The 21,574-nt window shown below is 42.9% G+C and overlaps 1 protein-coding gene across 2 annotated transcripts in view; it reads right to left on the bottom strand.

The window, feature by feature from the left end:
• Nucleotides 1-3,091: 3,091 nt before the first annotated feature.
• The window catches only part of TMPRSS7 (transmembrane serine protease 7), a 40,955-nt gene continuing 22,472 nt past the window's right edge, over nucleotides 3,092-21,574 (bottom strand). For both annotated transcript variants that reach the window (XM_015544934.2, XM_042956235.1), the window contains 8 exons: nucleotides 18,553-18,689; nucleotides 15,367-15,474; nucleotides 12,924-13,034; nucleotides 11,806-11,922; nucleotides 10,255-10,426; nucleotides 7,256-7,524; nucleotides 5,330-5,466; nucleotides 3,092-3,332 (listed from right to left, as the gene is read on the bottom strand). In XM_015544934.2, the coding sequence (XP_015400420.2) occupies nucleotides 3,162-3,332; nucleotides 5,330-5,466; nucleotides 7,256-7,524; nucleotides 10,255-10,426; nucleotides 11,806-11,922; nucleotides 12,924-13,034; nucleotides 15,367-15,474; nucleotides 18,553-18,689 (1,222 nt within the window). In that variant the 3' untranslated portion in view covers nucleotides 3,092-3,161. The remainder of the gene's footprint in view (nucleotides 3,333-5,329; nucleotides 5,467-7,255; nucleotides 7,525-10,254; nucleotides 10,427-11,805; nucleotides 11,923-12,923; nucleotides 13,035-15,366; nucleotides 15,475-18,552; nucleotides 18,690-21,574) is intronic.

Below are 21,574 nucleotides of genomic sequence, written 5' to 3'. Positions count from 1 at the left end.
GCCTCTATTTACCCTTTGGCAAGAGTGAAGTGACATCATCCAGGCATTTGGGCATGAAAGAGCCAAACCTTCTCCCTGCCCACCCCTGCACTGCTGAGGAACACGGGGCACTCACATTTGTGCAAGCAAGGGCTTAGAGGGGTAGCGTGGACATGTGGTTTGAAAAACTCCCTGTGATGAATCTGATAGATCATGCTGGCCCTCCTCCATCTCCTAACTGAGACCACAAACTGACTCAAGGTGGGTGTCTACTGTTGAATAGCAAATCTCCTTAGAACTGACCATAAATACAAAGTACAGGGGCACCTGGGTGGCTCAGTCAGTCAAGCATCCAACTTTTGATTTCGGCTCAGATCATGACCTCATGGTTTGTGGGTTTAAGCCTCGCATCCGACTCTGCGCTGACAGCATAGAGCCTGCTTGGGATTCTCTCTCACCTGCTCTCTCTGCCCCTCCCCTGCTCACGTGCTCCTTCTCTCTCTCAAAATAAATAAATAAACTTAAAAAAATGTTAAAACAAAAAAAAAGTACAATTCACCTTCCGCCTAGGTCATAGCAATCCCAGACAAAATAAACCTAGGTTTTAAGAAGCAGCAGCCTGATTCGTTCTTCTACACAGTGGATTTAGGAACTAAGTCCCACTTTGTGAATTAAGTGGTGCACTCTGAATTGTACTCTGCCCTAGCTTGTTTACTGAATCCTTAGGGACCTCTTCAGAAAGGTATCATGGGGCACCTGGGTGGCTCAGTCGGTTAAGCATCTGACTTCGGCTCAGGTCATGATCTCATGGTTCGTGAGTTCGAGCCCTGCTGACAGCTCAGAGCCTAGAGCCTGCTTCGGATTCTGTGTCTCCCTCTCTCTCTGCCCCTCCCCTGCTTGTGCTTTCTCTATCTCTCAAAACAAAATAAACATGAAAGAAAGAAAGAAAAAGAAAGAAAGAAAGAAAGAAAGAAAGAAAGAAAGAAAGAAAGAAAGAAAGAAAGAAGGTATTATTAAAATGCTGTGTCAGGGCACCTGAGTGGCTTAGTTGGTTGAGTGTCTGACTCTTGATTTCAGCTCAGGTCATGACCTCACAGTCATGGGATCGAGCCTTGCGTCAGGCTCTGCACTGTGAAGCCTGCTTAAGATTCTTTCTCTGCCTCTGCCCCTCCCCAACTTGTACTCTTTCTGTCTCTCTCCAAATAAATAAATAAATAAACAATAAATAAATAAATAAATAAATAAATAAAGCGTGTCTTTTATCTGAGGAAAATGGTCTTTTAGCAAATCAAAATATGTTCTGTGAACTGGAATATATTCACTATTTCAGGGAAATTAAATCCACATTTCAGGTTTTCTATCTGATCTGGGGGGATGACCCCTTTTGCTCTCTCTCTCTGTCTCTCTCTGTCTCTCTCTCTCTGTCTCTCTCCAGTAAGATCTCCTGAGGCCCCATGAAAACTATTTTCATTATTCTGGACCCTACTTAACAGTAGTATTTTTATGACTCCTTTGACTGTCCCTGGGGACAACAACTGATACAATTCTCCTTCCTGCTGTTTTCACCTATTCAGTGGTATTGTTCAGTCTGGCCTCTGTTAATGGAAAGCCTATTCCCAGATCAAGTATGAGACCCTCTAAACCAAGATCAACTAAATCAATAACTATGACGTACTGAACGTGTCCTACAGGTTTACAACTACACTAGGTACTGTGAGGCCCTGAAAGTGAAAGTAAGTCCTGGTCATTGGAATTTTACAAAAAAAAAAAAAAAAAAATCAGAAGCCAGATGATGATATTTCCGAAAACTTTAACTTTCAAAACAATCATCTAAAAATTCCCTTATCGTTCAACTGTTGACCAGCATTATCACAAATCCTTGAATCCCATGGATTTATTTTCATTCAAACTACCATGATGCTTCATTCCATGATTTTAGCGAAGATTGCTGTCAGCTTTGTTGGTTGGTTGGTTTCTCTGTATACAATATTACCACGTGTCAGGGCTGAAGAAACTCCATTATGATGTGTTTAGATAAAATTAGATTGGAAAGCAACAATAAAGGTATTTCTTTTGTCAATAACTGAGCTTATGTCTATGTGCATTCATAAAGAAGACATTTTTGTGCATTTAATTTTATTAGAACACTGAAATCAGGCATTTTTAATGGAATTTTTTATTTTAATAAATCAGATTTGCCTAAATCCTTATAAATATCTATACCTTGAATAGAAACATAAATTAAAGAACGAATTCCTGAGCATCTCACCCATTTCTTATCTTATTTTTTAAAATTTGTTTATTTATTTTGAGAGAGAAAGAGAGAGAGCACGCCTGCAAGCCAGCAGAGGAGGGGCAGAGAGAGAGAGAGAGAGAGAGAATCCCAAGCAGACTCTGACAGCATGGAGCCTGATGCAGGGCTTGATCCCACGACCATGAAATCATGACCTATAGAAATCTAGAGTCAGAGGCCTCAACTGACTGAGCCACCCAGGTGCCCCTCTTATCAATTTACCTTTCTTCCATTCCTGAATCAATGGCCCTTTGATGCTTAAGAATGAATACAGCTCAGGGGCGCCTGGGTGACTCAGTCAGTTAAGTATCTGACTTTGGCTCAGGTCATGATCTCATGGCTCCTGAGTTTGAGCCCCACATTGGGCTCGGTGCTGACAGTAGGGAGCCTGCTTGGGATCCTCTCTCTCTCTCTCTCTCTCTCTCTCTCTCTCCCCCTTCTCCCTGCCCCTCCTCATGCTTTCTCTCTGTCTCAAAATAAATTAAAATATTTAAAAATAATGCATACAGCTATGGGGTGTGTCAGTGGCTCGGCCGGTTAAGCTCACGTCTCGATCCCAGGTTCTTGAGATCAAGCCCCACGTGCAGCCCTGCATGGAGCCCCATGTCAGGCTTGGAGCCTGCTTAAGATCCCCCCCTCTCTACCCCTCCCCTACTAGCTGTCTCTCTCTCTCTGTCAAATAAAAAAATAAATAAATACAGCTCTATCCTTGAGGCAATTTTTCATGTAATAAAATACACATTAATTTCTTTGTCTTCAATAAATACCAAGTGTATGTAATCTGAAATTTACAGAAGAAAAAAATTAGGTCTCATTTTATTGATAATTAGTGCATTCTTTTTAAAAGAAACTGTCACAGAAACTATAGTCAAAACCCCAACTTGTACTTTTATGAAAGAGAAGGGACATATTTATGGATCCAGGAAACAAAGTTTGACACTCTTGTGTAAACACCAGGGAAGTCTGGTCTTCCACATCCATGTCCCCAGCTAACAATGCCAGTCAAAATCCATTTTCCATCACTTTTTCTTCGACAAGATAGAGGTCCACCCGAATCTCCCTACATGAGAAGATAATATAAGTACAAAGCGCATATGTCCCATGATCATCGATTTTGTCATTGATACGTCTAATGGACTGTATTCAAAACTCTCGTTTCAGAAAGTTTTCACTTGGCTAATTATTACATAGTTTGGGGAAGAGTCAGGAAATAATGTGAAGCTGCTAATGTCATTCTGGAATTATTCTCCCTAAAATCAAAACACTGCATTTACTGTAAGAAACTTAAATCTTTAGGCCAAGAATATCTTTAGAATTTTCTTAAGAGCAGGGGTGGGCACCTCGGTGTCGTGAAATGGAGCCCCGTGTTAAGTTTTGTGCTGGGCGGGGAGTCTGCTTAAGATTCTCTCCCTCTCCCTCTGCCCCTCTCTCTCTCTCTCTCTCTCAAGAAAAACCAAATTAATTAAAAAAAAATTTTTTTTTTGTAGGGGAAACAACTCTCACATACTCCAAAGAACAAACCTCAATAGTCGTGGAAATAGCTTTAGTAGCAGCAGCAGCAGCAGCAGTCATTGTAGTAACGTAATAATGGCTAACGTTTATTTAGAGTAACGTGCCAAGCACTATGTTGGGTCATTTAGCCCTGACAGCAACCTCGTGAGCCATGGCTATCTTGGGAAGTGGACCTCTGCCTCTGGGCCATGAAAATCCATGGTTAGCTGGTGATTCTGACAATGAAAGACGAAGAGGTCCTGTCTGGTTAGCCGGGCCCCACGACCCGAGGCAAAACCCTAAGGATCACCAGACCACAGCCCTCGCAGACAAATTGCCCCCATTTGAGAGCCCCTTCTGATATCTCAACTCCACAAAGCAAAGACCAAAATAATTCAAAGTTTAAACACCATTCCTACAGTATCCATCCTTTAAATTATGACGTCTGGGCTTAATTTGTGTAGTCTGGAGGACAGGCAAAGTTGCAACTCAGCCAGAAGCAAAGACAAAAAAGCATTCCAACTTCACCCCTGAATCCCACCCCTTAATTCTAGCCGTGATTAGGTGAATTCTGACTCGTAGAGAAAGTGGGCTGTTTTTATTTTAATTGTCACCATATCAACTCTACTCAGTCTAATTTAACCTGTAAGCTCTGGTGGCCTGTGGAACAGGTCATATCAGGAAGCAGCCAAAACACAGCAGCTTTAGCATTAGAGAGAGAAGGGTTCACACTCCAGCTCAGGCATTTGCTTACCAGCTGTGTGACCTTGGGTAATTTTCTCACCCTCTCTGTGCTCCAGCTCCCTCTACTGTACAATGGGCATGAAAGAATGATTTGAATGGATTTATGTAAAGGATCTAGCACAGTGCTTGCCACAAAAAAAAGGAGCTCAGGAGGCAAATTCATTATTATAAGATGAGTTTTTGTGGCCTGATGGCTAAGGTCGTGGAGAGACGTAGGAACGGCTGCCACCACCCTCTTCATCCTCTGACCCAGCTGTACGCTTTCTGGCAATCGTATAGCTCCATATCTGTGTAGATTGGAATCTGAGACTCAGAGAAACGTCTCTGTGAAGATGAACTCCTACTTTACCACCTAACCAGAGGCAGACAAATGAATGGCCTCTGTCACCTCTCCTGCCCCTCTTTCCCATCCCCCAGCCTATGCATCAATGGAGCAAGTGAATAAAACCCTGGTATGTCAGAAGGTAAGTGGCCCTTAAGGACCCTAAAACACTGCGAGCCATCGAGGGAGCGTGAGGGAGAGAGAGGGAGAACTGCTTTGTTGTTTAGTTTTCGGTTATAAGAAAACAAATCACGGCAGAATGATAAATCCTAACCTCATTTTCCAAATGTTGCAGGAAAATACACAGGAACTAGAAAACTGAGTTTTCTAGACCTAATCATTTAACCACCTTTCCCTGATCTTAGCCAACGAGATTATAATTAATATCTGAATTAAGGGACATACCTACCCTAGTTCTTTCCCCGTGTCACGTAACTGAAACGTGAAAGCATTTGTGGAAAGTGCAACCTCTTAGGCACAAGAAAGGTAACATGGCTTACCCTGCAGGCATCTCTCTTGCCTGACATGACGCCCGCACAGAGCATCCGCGAAGTGATGATCCCATAGGTGGAAACACAGAGCGTTTGGTCAATGAGCTCCACCTCCGCTTGCTGCAAAACAGGGGAGCCTTTACTGTCTGGAAAACACATTGGAAGTGGAAATCATGGTGATGATTACAGTTATTCAGGGTTTTATCAGACCATTTATTCACATTATCTCCTTTTATCCTCACGGCGATTCTTAACATAAATTCTTTTATACTCCCCATTTTTGCTGAGGAAGAAAGAGAGGGACTGGGCCAATGGCACACAACTAGGAGGTAACAGGGCAGGATTCTGACCCAAGGTCTGACTCCATCATCTGCGCCCCTGAACCACGTACTTCCTGCTTTCGGTAGAACTGTGAGTCACAGCAGTTACCAATACTCCCGGGGCGAGAGGCCCACCCCTTAAGTGAAGCAACATAAACTGTTCTATGGGAGACTCCCGGGAAATAAATCACATCAGTTTGGCTATAGCCCTTTCACTTCCTTTTTAACCTGTCTAAGATGATTCAGAAAAATAAACATGGGCACACTCACGCTTATAAAGAAAATGTCTCATGATAAGCTGGTTGAATAGACTCTTTCCTCCTGCGATACAGAATAATATGGTTGAGGCCCTGAGCACAGTCCTGATAGGTTGTGGGTGTTCGAGCCAGAGTTAGCTGCCCTCCCTCATTAGGACCCTGAGATCCCAGCAGGCTACTGTGACCACATTAACTAAATGAAGGCAGTTGAGCCCTTGAGAAGCTGCCCACAGTGCATCTTTGGAGAGTGTCAAGACAAGGCCAAGGGTAAGATCCAAGATTTGGAAATGGCTGCCTAGGAATCAGATGCATGGGAGATAAGGGAAAGGGTTAGCACTAACCTCTGGGGAGGTGCTCACAAAGCTGTGGCTTCTTCCCCTCACTACATATTCAGAATCAACCATGAAGCCTAGACCATGAAAAGCCTTGGCCAGAGCAGATGCAGGGACTTTCCTACCAGTCTGACCTTTGTGCATAATGATAAAGATGCCTGCTCCAGTGAAGGAATTGTAAAAGAGGCAGACCCTCTGGGTGGACCGATTCTAGGCTGATGTAACCCTCAGGACCGAATGTGCCGTCTGGGGAGCTGAGGGAAGGCTGGTTTTCAGCCCTGACTCTCATCTACCTGGAAGGCTTACCTTTGTGAAGGACATATTTGCATAGTCCTCAAGATAGTCGTCAGTGAGTTGACACAATAGGGTGGAGGGAGGGTGGAGGTGTGGGTGTGGGTGTGGGTGTCCTTCTCTTCTTTAAGAAAAGGAATCACTTCTTTGGATGAAAGGGAACCTCAAAGTAAAGAGGAATTGCTCTTCTGTAGTGGAAAACCTAATAAACCCCTCAAAGTTTGAAAAGGGCCCATGTTATCCATCCAATCTTGCCTTGTTCATAGACCGCCCCCCTCATGAGGTGGGTCTTGCTTCTTTTGGGGATAAGGGAAGAACATCACCAAACAGGAATAGTAACATCTTCCTCCATTCTACTTCTCAGAATCATCAGGAGGCTCAAGTGAGACCATATACAAAAACCCTCTCCGTGGAGCACCTGGGTGGCTCAGTCGGTTAAGCATCTGACTCTTGATCTCAGCTCAGGTCGTGATCTCATGGTTCATGGGTTCGAGCCTCGCATCGAGCTCTGCACTCATGGTGAGGAGCCTGCTTGGGGTTCTGTCTCTCCTCTCTCTCCCTCACCTGCTTGTGTTCTCTCTCTCTCTCTCTCTCTCTCTCTCTCAAAATAAATAAATAAACTTTATTAAAAAAAAAAAAAAACAAAAAACCTCTCTGTGAACCCCATAGCACTACATCAGCAAAAGTTAGTATTATCTGGAAGGGGAGGGTATGACCATCCATTCATACACACACCTGCTTCGTGCCTTCGGCCCCAGCCAGTTACCCAGCACTTCTCCCCACCACGCACTTTCTGGCCAGCAGGAGGAATGCATATTGGCTGAATGAGCTGTTTCAGGGTCTCAGGCCAGGCCGCACTGAGCTGTAGCAGGGCAATATCATAGTCGAAGGTCTGACTATTATAGTACTCATGGACCACGATTCTCTTCACCGGGGAGACAAACTTGGCATTCCCCTGCACATACATCCCAAGGTGAGCAGTCCATGGCGTGGGGTCTGACAGCCTGGTGGGAAAGGAATGGAGCACGAAGTCAGTGATTGAAGAGCCATACATGGTTTGGATAGAAGCCATCTGCAGACAGATGAGGGCTGAGGAAAGGAAGCCTGCCTTTGAGTTCCTACTGTAGTCCCTGGCCCTGTCCACCGACATGGTGAAAAGCACAACTTTTCTCAGCCTCCCTGGTCTCCTAGTAAAACAAGAGATGAAGTAAGATGTCACAGGGGTGGTGCATGGTCTCTATATTCCAGACAATCCCCTCACTCATCCTAAGAAATTGCTAGAAATTCTGTTGTTGCCCCTGATAGCTCATGAATCACACACAGGTCAAGAATGTGAGTGACTGGAATTAATTTGTGACATTCTTCCTCTTCATGCTGACAAAGGCATTTGATGGGGACAGACAGGGCCAGTAAGACAGCCGTCTGGGGATCTTTTTGCCAAATTCAAATGATATGAATTCCAAAATAGTTTAGAAATCAAAGTGCTATAAGCAGGAACTTAATGAAATTCCTTCTTGTCATCTGCCAGAAGTCTTAAAGGTCACTGCTACAACTACTCAAGCATGACCATTCCCAAGGGGCCCCACTCTTTGTCAGCCCTTCCAGAATTCTAATTCTGAACAAATTCACCTGCACTTACCTTTAAAAACCTTCATGGTTGGTATGAGGGAGACAAGAGACAGGAGGGTTATTGTGTAGGACGACTTTCACTATCACTAATGGAATCACTGCTGTCTCTTGGCTCAACGGAATCTTTTTCTGCATGGGGGCCATTGTATATGCTGACTACAGTACATATTAATATACTCTTGTCATCTACTGTATTTAATGTAACTGGCAATAAGGCAGCAGAGGAAAGGGTCTGCATCTGCAGGCAGCCTGGCCTAGAATGAAGCAAAGCATTCTCAAGCTTCCTCTTGTATGGAAAAGCAAAGGACTGTCCACAGGTGGTTTGAAGTGACAAAAAAAATACACCAGTGCCAGTTGTGGGCACCATCCAACGTTCTGAAAAATCACTGATTTCTACCAAACACCTCGGCCTGAGACGGAGCATCTGAGCCTGGGAGATGATTACCCACAATCCCACAGAGAAAGAGGGAGGCAGAGAGAAAAAAAAACCATTGGCTCAGTTGTGATCATGTGATGTTTGGCATCACATACTACTCACTACTCATATTGTGAGACATTGCTCATTTATCAAGTTACAATTTATTAGAGGGCCACCTGGGTGGCTCAGTTGGTTAAGTGCCCGACTTCATCTCAGGTCATGATCTCGAGGTTCATGAGTTTCAGCCCTGCATTGGGCTGTCAGGGCAGAGCCCGCTTGGGATTCTCTGTCCCCTTCTCTCTCTGCCCCACCCCTGCTCATGCGCAAGTTCTCAAGCTCATGCTCTCTCTCTCTCTCTCTCTCTCTCTCAAAAATCAATAAACATTAGGGGAACCCGGGTGACTCAGTCGGTTAAGCATCCAACTTCAGCTCGGGTCATGAGCTCATGGTTTGTCAGTTCGACCCCGCATCAGGCTCTGTGCTCAGAGCCTGGAGCCTGCTTCAGATTCTGTCTCCCTCTCTCTGCCTCTCCCCTACTCATGCTCTGTCTCTCTTTTGCAAATATAAATAAACATTAAAAATTTTTTCCAAAAACAAATAAACATTAAAAAAATTTTAATGGTAAATCAAAAAAAAATTATTAGAAATGTTTTCTTGTCTTGCAGAACATTTGCAGAACAAGTTACCCGCCATCTAAGGTTTTACTGTATTTGGTCTTCATCTCATTTTGGCACAGAACTAAAAACCCTTGGAGTTTCCTAAGTGACTAGAGTCACAAAGCTGTCTTTTGTTACACTGTTAGGTTAATGAGTGACTTTTGGACCCCACCCTAAGGCTGGGGGCTGGTTGCCAGGAGAACCAACACTGTGATTGAGGGTTGGAGCTTTCAGTCCCACTTGCTGACCTCTGAGGAGGGGAGAGGAGCTGAAGGTTGAATCCATCGCCAATGGCCAACGATTTAGTCAATCGTGCCTTTGTAATGAAGCCTCTATAAACACCCAAAAGGACAGGGTTCAGAGAGCTTCCGGGTTGGTGAACACGTGGAGATTCAGGGAGAGCGGTGCACCTGGAGTGGGCGTGAAAGCTCCTTGCCCTTTCCCTAAACCTTGCCCTGTGCCTCTCTTCCAATCTGCTTGTTCCTGAATTATACCCTTTTACAATAAACCAGTGATCTAGAAAGTAAAATGTTCCTCTGAGTTCTATGAACTGCTCTAACAAATCAATCAAACCGAGGAACGGATGGTTGGAGTCACCAATCTATAGCCAGTGGGCCAGAATGATTGGTGACAACCTGGACTTACCACTGGCTGAAGTATGGAAGGAAGGACAGTCTTCCAGGTCCTACCAGGTTTAATCTGACCCTATCTAACATGTAGATAGGGTCAAAATTGAGTCAAATTGTAAGACAGTCAACTGGTGTCAGAGAATTGTTTGGTGGTGTGGGAACCGTCCTGCCAACCACCACATTGGAAATTGGGTGCAGAATCATTACTGTTCCACTCTAAATACAAGTCCGGTGCCCATTCCCCACTCTTACACACACACACACACACACACACACACACACACACATCATTTGAACTGATGGAATGTCTCCAAGGGCAGCTTCCTTCCACAACTTGAGGGCAGATGCGTGGTCTGTGATGAGAGAGGGTGCCATCATAGAGTAAGAATTGAGATACCCTACCTGTTTCCATGGAAACAATGGGCCGCAGAAAGAAGCCACTCCCTGGAGATGACCGAGGCTCCGCAGTAGGCAGATCCCACAAAGTGGAGGCTGACCTGCCAAGGCCAACCCCCTTCCTGGGTGTCGGTTCCCCCAATGATGCGGTGGTGGGTGGAGAGACTCCTGCTGCAGCCTTTAGGAAAGAAGGCTCACATGATTTTAAAGCAGACTTGGAAAAACACTGGAAATGAAGCCAGGTTTCGAGCTACATTGGGAACTGACATACCAGGCAAGCAACTTGAAACCTCTTGTTTATCTAGAGAAAAGGCACCAATAAACCACTCGCTCCGAAAACAGGCCAGGACCGAGAGTCTCCACATAATAAAGCGCATGACAGGAGGAGGGGACTTGTTAGCAACAGATGCCCTGATATGAACAGTAGCCTTTTATTAGAGAGGAAAAGATTAGTTTGAAAAGCAATAGAATTTGAGAGCATCTTTGGAGTGGTGCTGATTTGAGAGGAAGCATTTGAGAGAGAATTTCTAAGTCCAAGACAAATGAAAACCTACTAAGAAAAACTAGTTATCAGAGCAATTATTTTCCAGTGTAAATAGTATTGATAACAATGCATAGTTAACAAGTTGCCACCTGGACAATTAGAGACCACATAATAACATGTGGCAGATTACAGTTCTCAGGTGATAGTTAAAGAAAGAAGCAGCCCTTGGCATTGATCATAACATAAGGCCTAAATAACAGTCATCTGCTTTGTTCCCATTTCTATATCTTTTCTAATGGATTTTTTTTATTTACGAACTTCTCCCTTAATTAGAATTATTAGAATGTGAAAGTTCTCATTATAAACATCAGGGGCTTTAATGCTTGTTATCAAGAAAACAGATAGAATCCATTCTAGAACTTTTTTTAGCTTTTTTATTTATTTATTTTTAAATTTTTTTTTAACGTTTTATTTATTTTTGAGACAGAGAGAGACAGAGCATGAATGGGGGAGGGTCAGAGAGAGAGGGAGACACAGAATCTGAAACAGGCTCCAGGCTCTGAGCCATCAGCACAGAGCCTGACGCGGGGCTCGAACTCACGAACCGCAAGATCATGACCTGAGCCGAAGTCGGACACTTAACCGACTGAGCCACCCAGGCGCCCCATATTTATTTAGAGAGTATGTGAGAGAGCATTTGCGAGTGGGGCAGGGACAGTGGGGGAGAGAGAGAGAGAGAGAGAGAGAGAGAGAGAGAGAGAGAGAGAGAATCCCAAGCAGGCTATGTGCTGTCTGTGCAGAGCCTGATGTGGGGCTCGATCCCACAAACCGTGAGATCATGACCTGAGCCAAAATCAAGAGTCTGAGGCTTCACCGACTAAGCCACCTAAGCACCCCCAGAATTTTTAATTTTGAGAAACCATTTCAGATGCAGTTCACCAATATTTACTATTCTTCCCTGAACCCATGGCAACTTTTGCCAGGGCGATTTACACTAAGAAGGGAATGCAAATGAAAAACTGGTGAACTGAGGAAGGAATACAGGGAGTCAGAAGGAACATATTTCTACTCACTGCAGCCTTGTTCATCACTTCCATCTGGGCAGTCCACAGTCCCATCACATTGTGCGTTTTGTTTCCTAAAGCAAATATCATTGCCACACTTAAAAGTTCTGTTGTTACATGGAATGCCTAAAAAATGAACAGAAGAGGGAAGAAGTTTTTCCTGCCCAGAAACAGACTTGATTGAATGACACTCAGCTCCATCCTGCAAGAGTGGTATAGACATAGCATCGGTATTTGCTGCTCCGGGAAACCTGGCTGAGGGCGATGCAGCAACCCTAACAGTGACCAGTCCCCTCACCTCAGTAGAAGAAGGCAGGTGCACCTGTTGAGAAGCAATCAGATGGTCTCTCCTTTCTTCCACTAGAGGTGAGATGAAAAGAAGTTCGCTATATCGGTAGCTTTAGGCCACGGCCTCTTTGCTATTAATTATTTTGTCTTGGGGCGCTTGGGTGGCTCAATCGGTTGAGCATCTGACATTGGCTCAGGTCATGATCTCATGTTTCATGGGTTCAAGTCCTGCGTCGGGCTCTGTGCTGACAGCTCAGAGCCTGGAGCCTGCTTCAGATTCTGTGTCTCCCTCTCACACTCTGCCCCTCCCCTGCTTGCACTCTGTCTCTCTCTCTCTCAAACATAAATATTAAGAAAAAAAAGTTACTTTGTCTTGTTCTCCAAGAAAATTTTGAACAAAAATCAATACCATATTCAATCCTTTTACACCAGTAGGGGGGAAAATGGGTGGGCTCTGTGAATCACAGCACATTTATTCACATCCCCCGTGGTATGTGTTTCTGTAGAGGCTAGAATAGGACATGTCCTATCATGGTATCTGGCAAGTCCCACCATATCACATCCTCAGTATCTGTTAGTCTTAAACAGCATTAAAAGCAAGTAAGCAATGAAAATCTTCCAGTATTCACATGGACACATACACACACAATACACATACTCCACCCAAGTTAGAGTGACCAACTGCCCCCTTTTTCCTGGGGCCAAGAGGATTCCTCAGGAACAGGGGAAGTCCTGGGAAAACCGGGGCAAGTCAATTGCCCAACCCCGCAGAGGTATTTCGGTTCTGACTTAGAAGAGCGTACAGGAAACACATCAGAGTGCAGAGGACGCTCCCTCACTTTGAGTGCAGTTCTGCTCATCCCGGCCATCCTCACAGTCCCTGAAGCCGTCACAGACCAGAGGGCCATGCTGCCTGAGGGAGCTGGTGTTGCAAGCAGGTTTAAGAGTCACTGGAATGAGAACAGACAGAAAGCTCATGAGCCTGAAACATCAGCCGGCCTCTGAGACCCAGCAGCGTCCCTCCGACGCGGCAGATGGTTAAGATGACTTACATAAAATAAAAAGCGTGTTTTCGCCAAACTGACACCTGCATGAGAAAAGCAGAGGTTGAAACTTTGCTGTAATTCCCAGTGCTTTGAGTTTGTCAAATCGGATTTTTGCTTTTGCATAAATGTATTAAACTCTGGCAATTTGTTTACCTCATTACAATTAAATGCATCGTGAGATTTTCTTTGAAGGAAAACAAAAAGTCATAAGCTGTTATCTAAATGGAACTTCTCTACCTTTCTAAACAAAATGGGAGTGTCCTTAGATTGAGGGTTTTTGTTGTGTTCATCTCTGCACCTCAAGTCCCTGAGTACAAAGTAGGTGCTCATTAAAGGTTTGCTACCTAGATTAACAAATGTGAGATCTTAAAAGACTGTGTAAGGAAAACTCTTGTTAAAATCATTTTGCCCTGGGGCACCTGGGTGGCTCAGTCAGTTGAGCATTTGACTTTTGATTTCCACCGTTGATTTCGGCTCAGGTCATGACTGTGGGGAGTCATGAGCGTCGAGCCTGCTTAAGATTCTCTCTCTCTCTCTCTCTCTCTCTCTAACCCTCCCCTGCTCATGCTTTCTCTCGCTGTCTCTAAAATTAAAAACAAAAAAACTGATTTTGCCCCAAGCAATCCATTTCCTGAATTAGGAAACAGCATTGTAAATTTACCACAATTGTTCTTTGGAATATTTTCATGAACTGCCTTTGGACAAGTGACAGGCACAGTTATATTAGCAAGCACTCTTTGAAGGTATGATTCCTTAGACATTTCTGGTTTTGTGAAAAGTGATCATTTTTGTTATCTGCTCCTGTTTCTCCAGCAGCATCTCTTGTTGGGGGCCGAGGGTAGCAAAGGTTGGATATCGCTACCCTGAAATAGCTCACTGAGCTTCCGGAAGTACCTAGCTGACTCCTAGAGAATGGTTTCCAAAATGGCACAATGATAATCATTGCGATGATTATGATAATCACATGTGATAAATGATTACCAGAAACAGTCCTTCTTATAAAGTAACAATAATCACTTTTGTTTGGAGCATCATAGCAGAACATGATAATAGTGTAAAAAATACCAGCAACCTCAGTCACTGTATAATGGCCAGTATTTATTTTCTTAAACAACAGAAAATGCAGTAGATTGAAAAGGTCAATGAGCCATAAGTTATGAGATTTCTTTTCTGTTTTGCCAAAAACAAAATAAAGGTGTGGAACCATAGGTTATTTTTCACGACTAGAATTGTTTTCAGTTAGTTATGTTATATTAACTCTAACATTTCTCCAAGAATATGAAAGAAATTAAATAGCTTTGTCATCACAATTGTATTTGAATTAAACTCTGGATCTTTAGGAGAAAGTGTTGCCAATGGTGTCATATGGTCCAGTGAACTATCCTCCCCATATTACTCCCTGAAACCGGAGATCAAGAATGATGTGCAAATAGTAATGAAAAACCAGAAGGAGAATCTCTATCCAAAATAAGAATATCCAATACCCCACCCTTTAGTCATTGCAGATGCAATGTTGATGCAAACGACACTGGTAATTATAGCAATAATAATAATTCTTTCATTCACAATAACTATGTTCCATAAATGAACATGCTCAAGGAGTTTACTCTCTGCAGTTTCTGAGCTTCTCTCTAGATAAAAGATCTATTCTTTAAAATGGGATAGTTAGTTTAAGATTGTGGTTGGTTGCATTATTAGTTGCAAATTCTCACTCCCTGTGGTAGTATTATACACTCCCAATCCTTGCCATGCCCCCAGGGTGTGCAGTATAAACTTCCCTGACCCTCGACTATGGCCTTAGCTATATGACTCACTTTGACTGATGGAATATAACGTAAGTGATATTGTGCCAATTCCAAGCCCAGACTAAGAAGAACCATGTATTTTTGCATGCCCTTGCTTTACCTCTACCCTGCCATGGCTAGCCCAACAGTTCAACGAGGAAAAGAGCATAAGGAGTAGACCTAACCCCAACCTGGAAAGAACCATGTTTATGGAGATCTGCTGCTTAAAGCAGAGCCACCCAGCTGAGCCCAGGCTAGATGTGTCATATCTTAAACAACCCTTGGATGCATGGCCCAGAATAAATGACTGTTGTAAGCCACTGAGTTTTGGGGTCGCTTGGTATGCAGCAATAGGTAACAGCTACAAAGACCCATGATATATGCTAGTAGATACCATGGCCCAGAAAAGTTATTTCTTCATAAGAAAGCCATCGTAAATTTTGAATACCCACCACAGAAAAGCTCATCACTTTCATCAAAGCAGTCATTTACTCCATCACATCGCTGGGTCTGAGGGACACACAAACCAGAGGAGCATCTAAAAGATCCAACAGGACAGGCTAGAGATGATAAAACACAGAAAATCTTGTGTGAGTCCCTAAAAGTCATCAGACCACACTAAAAAAGAACTACGACGTGTTAGGTGATCAAGGAATTGGCAATATGGTGACAGTAATTACACAATTGCTCCATCAGATCAAGCTATAGGTGGTAACTGAAAGACAAAAAAGGTGAATTTAGGAGAGCAAAGAAAGTAAACTAACCCACCAGAAGCTCTGAGTCGGCATTGCATCCAGGTCACATGTCCAATCAAACTTCTACTACCTCTTTCATTGACTCAGCAAACCGGCTTTGTCATTGACTTGGAGAAAGTGAAAGCTGGAAGATACTTTAGACAGTCCAGCATGCTTGATGCCTCATCAGGGCAGCAGTCTTTAGACTCCCCAGGGAATTATAAATGGCCTTCTGGTGCCTCCGAGTCCCGTACGATCAGATGCATTATTCTGAGGAGTCTGCTTTTAATTCCATTATCAAGCAACTTCTGTCCTCAAATATATTAGCAACCACTGATCTTAGACACATGGACCTACAGAGATTAGCGACTGTCCTTAAAACTCAGGACTCCTGCCTTCTACCTCCCACTCCACTTCAACCAGGTTACTCATCAAAGATCCATTCCCTGCCTGATAAATCCTGGGCTTATAGCTAAATATATTAGGAACAATAAATCCTTCTTCATTGCTATGGTCTGAATGTTTGTGGTCCCCACAAATTCATATGTTGATAACCCAGTGTCCATTGTGATGATATTAGGAAGTAGGGCCTTAGGGAGGCGATTAAGTGATGAAGGCAGAGGACTCATGAATAAGATGAATGTCTTTATAAAAGAGGCCCCACAGAGCTCCCACAAAAGAGGCCCCACAGAGCTCCCACACTGCTTCCATACATGAGGATACAAGTCTGTGACCCAAAGACAGCCTTCACCTGACCATGCTGGCATCTTGATCTCAGATTTCCAGCCTCCAGAACTGTAAGAAATAAGTTTCTGTTTTTTACAAGCTACCCAGTCTGTGGTAGAATAGCCCAAATTGACGAAGACACTCCCCTTGGGCAAAAGAATGGGGAAAAATGCATGGGCAGGTTGACCACTATCTCACTGGCACAAGATGGAGAGTTTCTAGAAAATATTCATGGTTTGGGGCACCTGGGTGGCTCAGTAGGTTAAGCGTCTGACTTTAGTTCAGGTCATGATCTCGAGGTCCGTGAGTTCGAGCCCTGCATCAGGCTCTGTGCTGACAGCTCAGAGCCTGGAGCCTGCTTCAGATTCTGTGTCTCCTCTCTCTCTGCCCCTCTCCCACTTACATTCTGTCTCTCAAAAATAAGTAAATGTTTAAAAAAATTACAAAACATATATATTCATAGTTTGAAGAAACAATTAAAAGTAAGATGGCTCATGGGGCACCTGGGTAGCTCAATGGGTTAACTGCCCAACTTCAGCTCAGGTCATGATCTCGCAGTTCACAAATTCGAGCCTTGCATGTTGACAGCTCAGAGCCTAGAGCCTGCTTCAGATTCTGTGTCTCCCTCTTTCTCTGCCTCTCTCCTGCTCATGCTCTCTCTCTCTCTCTCTCAAAAATAAATAAACATTAAAAATTAAAATAGATAAAATGGCTCACTATTCACCTAAATTCTTGCTGAAAATTGTAATATTCTGATATTCAGAAGTGTAATACTTCAGATCCAGAAGCAGGTATATTGGCAAAGAAGAAAGGTTCTAAATGAGCTTTCTGTCAGTCTTATCCTCATGGCCTCCTAAATGGTTAGCCCTTACTTGCCCCCTTTTAAAATGGGTGGAGAATTTCCTGAGTCAATATCTACTCTCTCGAGCTCTAAAGACTTCCCTCAAACACTGCTTTTCCTACTGACCACTTCCTGGCTACTGTTCCAGTGGTTCTCGGTGTGAAGGGCAACATTTTGAGGGCTGATCAGCTGTCCGTATGGGTCATGGGCCAAAGTGAGTCACAACAGTTGCCCTGTGATCCACCAAATGTTTTATAAACATCATATTTACAAAGATTTATGAATAGCAAAAATAATAAATCAAGAAATGGATTTGTTCCCATTTGAAAAAAGGAGGGGGGGTGCTCCTGGGTGGCTCATTCGGTTGAGTTTCTGGCTCTTGATTTTGGCTCAGGTCATGATCTTACAGTTCATGAATTCGAGCCCCACATGGGTCTCTTTGTTGACGATGCAGAGCCTGCTTGGAATTCTCTCTCTCCTTTCTCTCTATCTGCCCCTCCCCTGCTTGTGTGCGCATGTGCTCTCTCGCTCTCTCTCTCTCTCTCTCTCTAAATAAATAAATAAATAAACATTAAAAAAAAGAGATGAGCTTGTCTCATATTTCAGAAATTATGTAAAAAACTATTTTTCAATTGTAACAAATAATTCTATTATTTCTTCTATAATTTAAACTGTAGCAATAATAAATACAGAATTTTATGTATTATTTATTATACATTTTTATATAACACATATTTATAATATATTTATTTATGTATTATTATAAAATATAATAGTAAATAGCAGAAATAAATCCATTTTTAAAGTTTGTTTATTGATTGATTGATAGATTGATTTTGAAAGAAAGAGAGAGTGAGTGGGAGAGGGGCAGAGAGAGAATCCCAAGCAGGTTCCACACTGTCAGTGCAGAACCTGACATGGGGCTCAGCCCCACAACCCATTAGATCATGACCTGAGCTGAAGTCGGACACTTACCCACCCAAGCGCTCCATAAATAAATCAGTTTTTATTCCATAATTTCTCAAGTTTTAGAGTTATAAAGTATTAGCCTCTGTTTAACCATGTACTAAGATTTTTCTAAAGAGCCAATCCCATGGGGCGCCTGGGAGGCTCAGTCGGTTGAGCATCCGACTTCGGCTCAGGTCATGATCTCACAGTCTGTGGGTTCGAGCCCCGCGTCAGGCTCTGTGCTGACAGCTCAGAGCCTGGAGCCTGTTTCCAATCCTGTGTCTCCCTCTCTCTCTGCCCCTCCCCCAGTCTCACTTTGTCTCACTCTGTCTCTCAAAAATAAATAAATATTAAAAAAAAAAATTTTAAAGAGCCAATCCCAGGCTTACGTTGACTAATGTTGTAACTGCCATATTCCACCAACAGTGGCTTGTCGGAAAGCCTTGAACTGCAGTGCAGCTGAATGTGAGCGAGCGAGCTGGGCACTCGGAAAATCATCTGGTGATCCATGTAGGAGCCACAGTACCTGAGGAGACAAGAGTCAGGGAAGAGGGTCTGCCAGCTGCATTCTCACTGACCGCGAACTCACTAATACTTTGGTACTTGGGGCTTCGTAAGCAGAGATGCTTATGGCAGAGCTAACAGTAGTTGTCCATTCTATCTAGGTCTCTGTGATTGGGTAACTTCTGTCCCCTAGATTTTCTACTCTGCTAAATACAGCTGAGGTACTATTGACTGCTACCTGTTGTTTTGCTCACAAACACTTATAAACAGAAGAAGTATGGGTCTTCTCTTTTTTCTGCATAAATAACCACGTAACAGTAAGAAGTGCCTGCTTTTGCCCACAAACTTACCTATAGAGCAGAGTGGAATCCATGAGCTGAGGCTGAAAATATGCAAAGAATCCCAGAAACACTTAAAGTAAAGCACATGCAATATTTTTTCAAACTAAAGTGAAAACTGAGGTGCGCTCTGAGGCTTGTCGTTGGCAAAATTTCAAAGCAGTAATGTCTGTCTGCAATATTTCCTTACCTTGACTTTTCTTACCTTTTGTCCTAAGAGGAAATGTCTCTCCTGTTAGGAATTCTAATTATATGAACACTGTGGCTAGTAGAACATGAAATATTATTACCCTGGGGGCCTATGATAAGTTAGATCTTTGCTCTGTGTAGGCAAAGTTCTTTCCAGGGTGAAACCTGCAAGGCCGCAAAGGGAAACAGCAAACACACGGGTTGAGGAGTGGAATCTGTGAATGCCAATCACTCCTAGCTGCCAAAACACGTGGGAACCACAAAGGTTCCAGGGATCAGACGCTGGCATTCTGCGGGAGGACCACAGAGGTAACCCATGACTTTAAGGTTCAAAAGAGGAAAGTATTCATTTATATTTCAGGAAGAATCTTTTGCAGTTAGTTAAATTTCAGGCCCTGATGGGCTGGTAGACTAGCTCCTGGAACAGAGGAAGAGATAACAGCCATAGGTAGGTGGTCACTTTGCCAAACGGGAGCCAGGCTCTGAGAGGCACCTGGCATCCACATTAACCTTTTGGGGCCGGATTCTACTCCAGTGGTCATCTTGGGATCAGATTCCTGTGTTCTGAAAACATGATTATTGTTATTTGTGTCTCATAGTGATTTTATTTGTGCTCTCCATTAGCATTTACTAGAGCTTTCTCACAAAAATCAATCTTACCAGGATGTTAAGGAGGAGTCAAGGACTCTTTGAACACATGTTTTGGCTGGAGTTTAGAGAGGAACAGTACGGAATGGAGCACAGTGGTAGCTAAGGGAACAAAAGTTAACAACAACAACAAAAAAGTGAGAAATTGGAGAAACCCAACAAGAGTCAGTTTACAGGTACAGGCACATGACAGGTAAGAAAACCAAGAAGTAAATAAGTGAAGTAACATGTTAAAGTTCGAAATAGCAAGAAAGTGGAAGCAGGATTAGGACACAAGTCCCCCTGGTATTAAATCTAAAGATTAACCCTCCCAAGTTTGCTTCATAACTGTCTTGACATTTTTGGGTTGTACTGTTCTGTTCATTTTCTTTTGCTTTGTTTTTTGCTTTTGTTTCTTGTTTGTTTTTACTTTTGCATTTAAGACCATTACATATGATTTTGTTTTGCTTGGAAAAATAAATAAATAAATAAATAAACCCTGGTACTTTCTAGTGCACCAACAGCTTTCCCTTCGTGAACTTTGCTCTGCAAAACTTCATCGAAAGGACATCCATTCCTGTAGGGTCATATGTTGCATTGTAGCTGCCCTGAGCGGCTACACCCTATTCCCATGTTCTCTGAACTCACGATCACTGGGCATCTTGGTGGCGGCATTACTTTTTTCTGCTTCCCCTTTACAAACCCAATGCCTTTAGGCAACTTTTCAGCAAGGTGTCCGAAGTTAGTTCAATTACAGCCTTTCCTTTTTAGATGAAAAGAACTGATAATGGGAAGGGCTGGCATTTTAAATCCTAAGGGTGCAACTAACATCCAAAGAATCTGATAGGATTTCAGCCAGCCAAACTTCAGTCAAACTGAAGAGCCAGCTCTTCAGGGAAAGTAAGCAGAGAGAGTTCCTGATTCTGATTCCTTGTTAGAAAATCCTGCTCATACTTTGACAGCAACACTTCCTAGGTGGTAGCAGTTGTTACTTAGAAGGAAAAAAAATAGTATCTAGTTCTGAATTATAGCTCTATTTTACCCATACAACTTTATAAAAGAATTGTTAAGAGTTGTTTTTTCAACCTCTATCTAAATTAAGTATCAAAATGCAGCATTCATAAAATTTGGTGGGGGGGGGGGGCACATTCTATAGTATTTATCCATCCAAAGTAATTTCCAAGGCAATTTTTTTTTGACATGCGATGTTGCAATAGTTTCAGGTGTATAACATAGTGATTCAACAACTCTATCCCAAACAATCTTACTCATCATAATAATGACTAATATTTTCTTTTGGTGTGTAGTATGCATTATCTCATTGAATCCTTACCAAAAAAATCCCACCTTAACAAGTAAGAATTATTACCTCATTTACAGATTGAAAATCAAAGAGGTTAAGTAATTTGTCCTAGTTAATATAGGTACTAAATTACAGACCTCAAATTTGAACCCAGGTTTTCTGTCTCCTGCACAATAGACCTTGATTCAAAATCATTTCCAATAGGAATACAAGGCACATCTAATAATGGTCCAAGAATGCTCTTCAATCAGATAGGATATATTCCAGTGAAGGCAGAACCTATCACTGCATAGCACATAATCCAAGCGTCTAAAGGAAATGAAAGAAGGTGGTTCAGGAAAATCATTTAGAAAAGGAAAGTTTCATTCATGGATTAACAGTGAGCAAAGAATTAGCAGGAAAATCCCTTAGGCTAACCTCACAAAAATTCTTCCTTCAAAGTAAACTTAG

The sequence above is a fragment of the Panthera tigris genome, chromosome C2 (genome assembly GCF_018350195.1).
Source record: "Panthera tigris isolate Pti1 chromosome C2, P.tigris_Pti1_mat1.1, whole genome shotgun sequence".
In the NCBI taxonomy this organism is placed as follows: Eukaryota; Metazoa; Chordata; class Mammalia; order Carnivora; family Felidae; genus Panthera; species Panthera tigris.
Note: the sequence above shows the minus strand (reverse complement) of the source record. Positions and strands in the feature narration are given on the sequence as shown.